Source organism: Otolemur garnettii, unplaced genomic scaffold, assembly GCF_000181295.1.
Source record: "Otolemur garnettii isolate 467f Iridium unplaced genomic scaffold, OtoGar3 scaffold00112, whole genome shotgun sequence".
Taxonomy (NCBI): Eukaryota; Metazoa; Chordata; class Mammalia; order Primates; family Galagidae; genus Otolemur; species Otolemur garnettii.
The window spans coordinates 4,753,217-4,760,893 of record NW_003852507.1 but is presented as its reverse complement, the minus strand read 5'-3'; the positions used below and the strand labels follow the sequence as shown (position 1 = coordinate 4,760,893).

The 7,677-nt window shown below is 47.4% G+C and overlaps 1 protein-coding gene across 1 annotated transcript in view; it reads right to left on the bottom strand.

Moving 5' to 3' along the window:
* Positions 1–2,595: 2,595 nt before the first annotated feature.
* The window catches only part of TMEM98 (transmembrane protein 98), a 12,075-nt gene continuing 6,993 nt past the window's right edge, over positions 2,596–7,677 (bottom strand). Inside the window, exons 5-7 of the mRNA XM_012809769.2 lie at positions 7,056–7,171; positions 4,667–4,726; positions 2,596–3,440 (exon numbers count right to left, since the gene is read on the bottom strand). Coding sequence (XP_012665223.1) covers positions 3,233–3,440; positions 4,667–4,726; positions 7,056–7,171 — 384 coding nt within the window. The 3' untranslated portion in view covers positions 2,596–3,232. The remainder of the gene's footprint in view (positions 3,441–4,666; positions 4,727–7,055; positions 7,172–7,677) is intronic.

The following is a 7,677-nucleotide window of genomic DNA, read 5'->3' as shown; positions in this document are numbered from 1 at the left end:
CCCATGGGCATACAGAGACCGAAGAGAAGGAACTCCTGGAATGAGACAGGCCAGGGAGAGTACCAGGGCAAGCCAGATGCCAGAGCATGAGTCCCCCAGGGAGATCTCACAAGCTGCAGGAGGCTCCCTGGGCCGTTCTCTGAAGGAATGTGAGCCTACACGGTCAACCCTCTGAACGCTGATAAGAGGCTAAGAGCTTGGAGTATCTTTAGTGAACATACTTGGAGTGGGGCAGGGACAAGGCTGGGCTACTGGCCCTACTGCAGTGATTCCAGGTTTTTGGCCACTCGGTTCCAGAGCCCATGAACAGAGGCTGCTGCTTGGACAAAGCCATGTTAACTGAGGTGAAACCACCGGGGTCAGCTGCATACAAGCATGAGAAGCTGTGGGGAGAGAAGGGTTAGCACTGGCTGAGCAGAAACAGGCACACAATGAGGCATTTCACACACGCCATTTCATTTGATTGACATACCAACCCATGGACAGTGGCCTCGATTTTACAAATGAGAAAGCCAAGGACCAGAGAGGTTAAGTAACTTGTCACAGCTCCCACAGGAAGAGGCTGAGCCAAAATTTAAACCTAATTCTATCCGACTTCAACTATCCTGCTCTCCTTGCACTGAATTCCTCCCCTGAGCCCTTCCTTCAAGTGTGATGCTCCACTCCAGGATCGGAGTAGGTGGGGCCATGGAAGGCAGAATCTGCCCCCAGGTACACAGACACCAGTGAACCAGGGACTTGGGATCTATCTGTCCCCCGGGAAGTTACTTCTGGTACATAGGGAGTCCTGGGATCCCCAGTGCTCACCCCCCAGCCCCTCCCCGGGGAGGAGATAACTTCAGGCAACTCTCAAAAGGCCTACAGTAGTGGGGTCACCTCCTGTTCTAAAGACAGTGCTTCCATCTCAACCATCAGCACCCAATGCCAACTTTATCCTTTAATTGTCTAGCCCTGGAGATGAAAGGAAAACTACTTAGCAGCATAATCAGAAATCCTCTCACCCCTGTAATCCCAGCACTCTGGGAGACCAAGGCGGGAGGATTACCTGAGTTCATGGGTTTGAGACCAGCCTGAGCTAGAGGGAGAGCCCATCTCTAAAAAAAAAAAAAAGAAAGAAAGAAAAAGAACCAGGCAACGTGGCAGGAACCTATAACTATTTAGGAAACTGGGGCAAGAGGATCACTTGAACCCAAGAGGTTGAGGTTGCTGTGAGATCTCTACCTACCTACTCTGTCTCAAAAAAAAAAAAAAAAAGGAAAAAGAAATCCTGCAGTCTGGCAGGTGCTTCTGAGGACTCTGACCACCTCTCCCCGCATCTCAGGGCTCCAAGAAGCAGGACTCGACATGGGTGCTGGGACACCTTCCACCCCAACCCCCATACCTGGTGGGTAGCATCTGAGATGCCATTGCAGAACTGTCTTTTGGCTTAGAGCTCTGGTTCAGATTAAAATGCAGGGGATATTTACAACAGTGGCAGCCATCGCAACCTTAGCATGGATTGGTTTCCAGCGTGGTTATGAAAGCAGGCTTTGAAAGGGGAGGAAAAAGACAAAAATGGGAGGACTGCGAATGTCTATTTGGAGGCCTCAAATAGAAAAGTAAAGTGACTTTGTATACATTTCCCACTCGTATCCCACCAGCAGCCCAGGAAAGTCAGCTACGTAACGTGCTTTTAGGGTTGATGGGTACAGACAATCCAATACAGTGTCCCCTAGAAGTCATCTGAAATCTGTCCTCTAGGGCATGAGAATTGAGCTTCAACTTCCCTTTCCTGACTCCGCTTCCCCAGGTGGGGTTTGGTATACATTATGCTGGTTAGAAGCAGACTGTTTTAGCCAGGGGTTGTGGCAGTGTCAGGACGCTGAGGCAAGGGGATTGCCTAAGCCCAAGAGTTTGAGGTTGCTGTATGCTATGATGCCACAGCACTCTACCAAGGGCACAGAGACTGTCTCAAAAGCAGCAGCCCTTTTCATGGAGAGAATGAAGCATGCCCAATAGACAAACAAGGCCCTGATCTTGAAATTGGGATTCTGGCTCCCTAGAATGAGGCTGAGGAATTTGCTGACTTGAATTAGGACAGGGAAAATTAAAAGGGAACAAACAGTGCCACACATGCTTAACAGCATGGGATACGAAGACATGAAGCAGGGCAGCCCCCAAGCCAGGTCCCTCTCTGAGCCTAGAGCAAGGTTGGCTCTGAGAACCTGGGAGGAAGCAAAGTGTTTCCCGCTCTCCGGGAGGCTTAAAATGGGAATTATGCCATTTGGATATATATCTGAATTACACGAATGTGATTCTAGGTCTCACTAAAGTCTTCAGTCATAAAAGTGCCCCTGATCTTTCAATATTTACAAAGCAAATACATTGGAAGAAAGAGAAAACATCCTTTATTGGATGTCATTGCTGATGTGCAAACTACTTTACGGTGGTATCTTCACTTCCACTTGAAATCTGAGGGGTCTCTAAACATCTCATTTTGAGGTGCACACACAAGGCATCCTTGGGGTTCTTGGGCCCTCTTCTTCCATCCTCAGTTCTCAGATATGCCCCGTCGTACACCATGCATAAGAATTTGACTCAATAAACACACACTTAAGGGAAATATAAGTACAAATTTACTACCCACCTAATAGTAGCTAGAAAAGTATAGGTATAATGATAAAAAGGAAATAATCAACTCTGCAGTGCTCAGCTTCAAACCCAAACCTGTCAGGGGGGAGAGGGAGTTGCATGCTTCAGGGACCAGGCAGCAGGATACAGGAAACAGGCCAGGTGAGAGAGTACAAGTTTTGCCAAAAAAGGCAATCGCTACTTAGTTCTAATTGATTGTCCTCTTTTAAAAATGCAGATCAGAACTGCCACACCTTTTGATTGTTCAAGAGAAGCCAGAGATTCTGATTTTAATATAAAATCTCTTGATTTCTGAGATGATGGTTCAATGTTTTTGAAAATACTAAGTGAGCTAAATAAAGCTGACAATCCACCAGTTTGCAGTGCTCTGCCATACAAATGGTGAGGGACATCTCCCCTAACTGCAGTCTTAGACTGCCACTCACCAGCCACAACTGGAAATTGCAACAGAGGCATCAACCAACAGGCTCTCTAGCTCCACTGTGCACACACTGCTGGACTCCTGAGCCACGGACAAACAACTAACTCTACAAGAAAAACTGGCAGGCTCAGCTGAGCCACCCAAGGACAGCAGTTGGCTGGCCTTGCTGGCCTAAAGGCACTAAATTGCAGACTGCTCCTGCAGGAAGCCTTCAGGGCCTGGGAGGCCTTTATCTGGCTCAGAAGCCAGGGCTGCTTCTCGAAGGACTTCCAAGTGCTCCTCAGCGGCTGACAGTGACTGGTCAATCCAATCCAGGCCCCCAGTCAGATGGCAGGCATTCCTGGTCACCAGCACCAGATGACTGACAGACAGGAGCAGGGCAGTTGTCCTGGAAAAAAACAACAGGATCAGATTCCCTAAGAAATGAGTGACTCTGCACAAGAGCCCAAATGGATCACACTAGTGTTCCCCAAACCAGGTACCCTTCCCTTAGATGACGATGGGTATATAACTTAAAGATGGTTCCATGCTGAAATAAATTTGGGGATGCCTAGGTTAAACAAGATTAACTAAAGTCTGTCTCAGAGTCTTTGATGAACCTGATAAAGCTCCCAGGGGAGAAAACAATATGCTACGTCATACAAACTTATTTAAGGCTGAGGAAGCCATCTTCTGCAGCACACCTATTACTGTCTCCCAGACAGCGCTCTGTCAAACAGTCCAGATCTGGTCAATTGAATGAGCACATCCCCAACTGCTGCCCACTTAAGGACAGGACATAACAAACCCTCACTTTGAGCATTCCTTTTTGATTGCAAATCAATAAGGCCAGGGCTGGTTTATTAAAAAAAAATTAATTGAAAACCAAATTGAGAGGGAGTTTTAACATGCTTTCAGTATTGAAAAATTCACTGTAGCATACCTTTCATGTAGCGAGTGTGTGCGATGCATTTGGGGACACATCACAGATTATTAACCTATGGACAAAGCTGGCCAGCAGCAGGAGTAGGCACAGAAACCAAAGCTGCAGCACAGTAACCCACAACACGTCTACGAAATAGCATAGAAATCTGACAGAGGAAAGATTCTGTTTATCTTAAAGGGGTTTACAGCTGGTGTGGGAACATAACAATTTCCTAAGGCTAAGAACACTCCAAGTACAGGAAGGTCACAAGCGGAGGCCTTCAGAAAGTATCTGGCGGAAGGTAAGCACAGCCGTAGCTGACTTCCACTGTTCCACTGGGCAGCACTCACAGCTACGGTGAGTCTGCTTCTGGGGTCCAGAGATGAGACAGAGCAATGGGGGATATGGAAGGGAGGGAGGGCACAGCTACAGCTCAGCAAGGCTGAGTGTTTATTCACAAAGATTCAAAATCTAAGACTGGTTCTTTCTTCTCCTGGGCTTCAGGAAGAGTACTGGCCTCCATCACCCAGCTAGGCTCAGCTCACTGGTTGTCTGACCATTCACACAGAAGCAAATGGTGGCCAAAGCCCAGGCAGCCTTGGGAGGTCAGCAAACCAGTCCTCTTTAAACAACCCAGTTAGCCACCCTCATGGATTTGATAAAATGGTGAACTTCCAGCATGAACATACGAATGGCACACCGCCCCTCACCGTGCATCCAGAAGCTTGGGGTCCAGCGGAGGGTACATTGACTTTACAACATCGTCCACCCTGAGGAGAGGCAAAAGGTTTACAATAGTTCACCCTCCTTACCTCCTTTCCTTCTTCCTTCCTATCTTTTCTTATTCCAATTTTTTCCTTTTGATACTCCAGACCCAGTCTTTTGTGGTTCTTTCTCTAACTGCTTCTGCATTCTCAGACAGGGACTGAATGGAAAGACTCTAGGTTCAGTTTAGAGAGTATCTTGTTTTCTAGTTTTGTTCCCATTCCAATGGCATTTGAAAGGTCACACCTACACAGCGACATTCAAGATTACTAGTACATTAAAAAGTCTCAATGCCAAATAATATAGAAAGCTTGATATATCCCATTTGTGTAAAAATAAACAAAGGCTATGAAATGCAGGAAAATCAGGAGGAGCATTCATTTAATCAGTGGTTACCTCTTGAAATTGGAAGGGGTGGAATTAGGGATTATGTCAGTTTCTACATAATCTACATCTATGATATTTTACTTTTTATAAGCATTTGTTACTTTTGTATAGAGAAAAAAAGGTGAAGATGAAGGTAATTATATAGAACACTAAAAAAAGTCACAAGTTTAATTTGGGTTCAAACTGCTCCACTGCATTTTATGGACAGTTCATGGTTAATTTTTTTTAATCAAGTTCAGAAAAGAGCTACAATTTATTCTGACTTGTATGGTACAAGGTTTAGCTCCAATCTTTGCTCATGGACCACTGGATATCCAAGAAGAAAAAATAAAGATGTGTTATTTAATTTCTAAAAGCACATTTAAAAAGATGCCAGGAGCTGGTGCAGAAATGCAGAGGCGTGGTCACCCTTGGCACAGTAGCAGTGCCCCACAGCTAAAGCTATGTGCCTTGAAACTAATATGCCATCAGCATACCATGTGGAATAAATGCAGCAGGAAGGACAGTGGGAAGAAACAATGGCCAGAAGGAGAGAGAAACATGAAGGCAAAAAGACAAAGCGAGACCCTGACTGAATTATGGCAGAGAGCATGCTAGTAGTCCAGGGTGCTCTGTAGGAACCAGTGGGCACCAGGGCAGGCCCACTCTCTGGGCAGTGCCACACACTCACCCTAGCCCCACTGTGCATCCTGCTCACCCAGGCTTCCATGAAACCCTCAGAAATCCCAGTCTCCCTCCTCCCCCTGACCCCCCTCATAGAGCCTGTATCATAGGAATCCATTGACCCCCTGGGGTAGCTCTTAGAAGTGACAAAGAGCAGAATGAAGGGTCCAGCAGATCTGACAATACCGAGTCTCTAAACCAGACTGAATGCCTAGCAGGCGCCCAAAGCCTGGGTGGTGATGCGTAAGGCCAGGGCACTGGGGCAACTCCAGATAAAGCCAAGAATTGTTCTGGGCTGAGTCCCTCCCACTTTATCAACTCACTGAACTCCCTGGACAGAGGTCAAGTAGACCAAGCCATATATTCCTGCAGAGGCCCGCACATGGTGTCACCTCCCAGGAAATGGGTTACTTTGATCTGGTTAATCTTGAGGCAGGGAAAGGGCTAGTTCCTCACGATTTACCTGAAGCCAAGGCAACAAGAAAAGCGCGGACCCCTGGAACCCACAGGGAGGCATCCTCCCAGGCAGAGGAGGCTGATAAATGGAAAGTCCTACATTTGGCCACTCCGGGCTCAGGCACATCTGCATACCAGCCACCAGGTGGCAGCACAAATTTAGTACAGCCCTTTGTTCTAAAAGAGCTGCTTTTTTTCTTCACAAAATCCAACCCAAATGAGGGGGTGTAGTTGTCGACTACAATCCTGCTGGTTGCCTCCCACATGGGATTTTGCAGACAGCCTGGAATTTGGGAGGTCTGAATGCTGTATGGCTTCTCTTTCCACTCAATCCTGGAGGCTGCTGGCTGGGGCAAGGATGGGGCACAGAGAGCCAGCGTGGGTCCCCTAAACTAATCTCCAACAGGTATAGGCTGTACTGGACAAAGGTACGGCCAGGAGTCCCCAAGAGATGGGACATGGGTACCTGCAGAAAACATGTTTGCTGGCTCCAGCTGAGCCAGGCAGGAAGACACTGCAAAGGAAGAAAATATGCACAGCTGGTCTGCAACCAGGAGAGGAAGCAGCCCCCAGGGGGTCTATAGTGGACTAGTCAGGATGACACATCTGCCTTAGTCTCCTAATGGGTCTATCAGAGGGTGTGAGCCGCAGGTGGGGACCCACCTTTGCTGGGTGGGTCTCAATATCTAAACCCCTTCTGATTATTCTGTGACTGCGCAGGACACGAATAACTGAAGTCACCTGTGTTTCTCAGAAGAGCCTGGCCCTGAAGCTACCTTGGCTTCCAGCCTCCCACGTCCCCCAGATGGAGTGTGTCCAACCACTCACCTGGGGCTGATGCGCTTGGCCACCACAATGATGTCACTGACATTGGCTGAAGTCTTCATCTTGGCCCCTGAGCCCATTGTCATGGCAACCAGCTTTTCTGTCAAAGTGTGACAAATCTAATGCAGCAGGGAGGAAAGAAGAGATGAGGGCTGGCTGGTGCCCCCGAGGGTTTCTGCCACCCACATTTGCCAGACAAATATGGCCTGGCCTTGGCTCCCATAACCAGAGGTGGCTCCTAACCCAATGGCTGAATAGAAGTAAAAAGTACAGAGAGGAAATGAGGTGGGAAGAAGCAAAGCCAAGAATACAGCTGGGTGAGGAAAGAGGGGGAGGAGCCTCAGATGAAGGGCTGGGAGTCAGCTCAGAGCCGTCTAAGCTGAAATAATCTGTCTAAGAAAAATCATGTGCTCCAGTTTCACCTTCTCACTTAGGGGAAAAACCTACTTTCTTTTTCTATTCCTTCATCTCATGATTTAGTCTTGCAAAAGGATAAATATCTCCAGTGGAGCACCCTCAGAAACAGGGCTGGACAAAGGGTAATTGTTCCCTTTAAGCAAATTCTCCAATAAGGGCTCTCATTTTAACAATTTTCTGGAGCAATATATTAGCATGTTTATCAAGA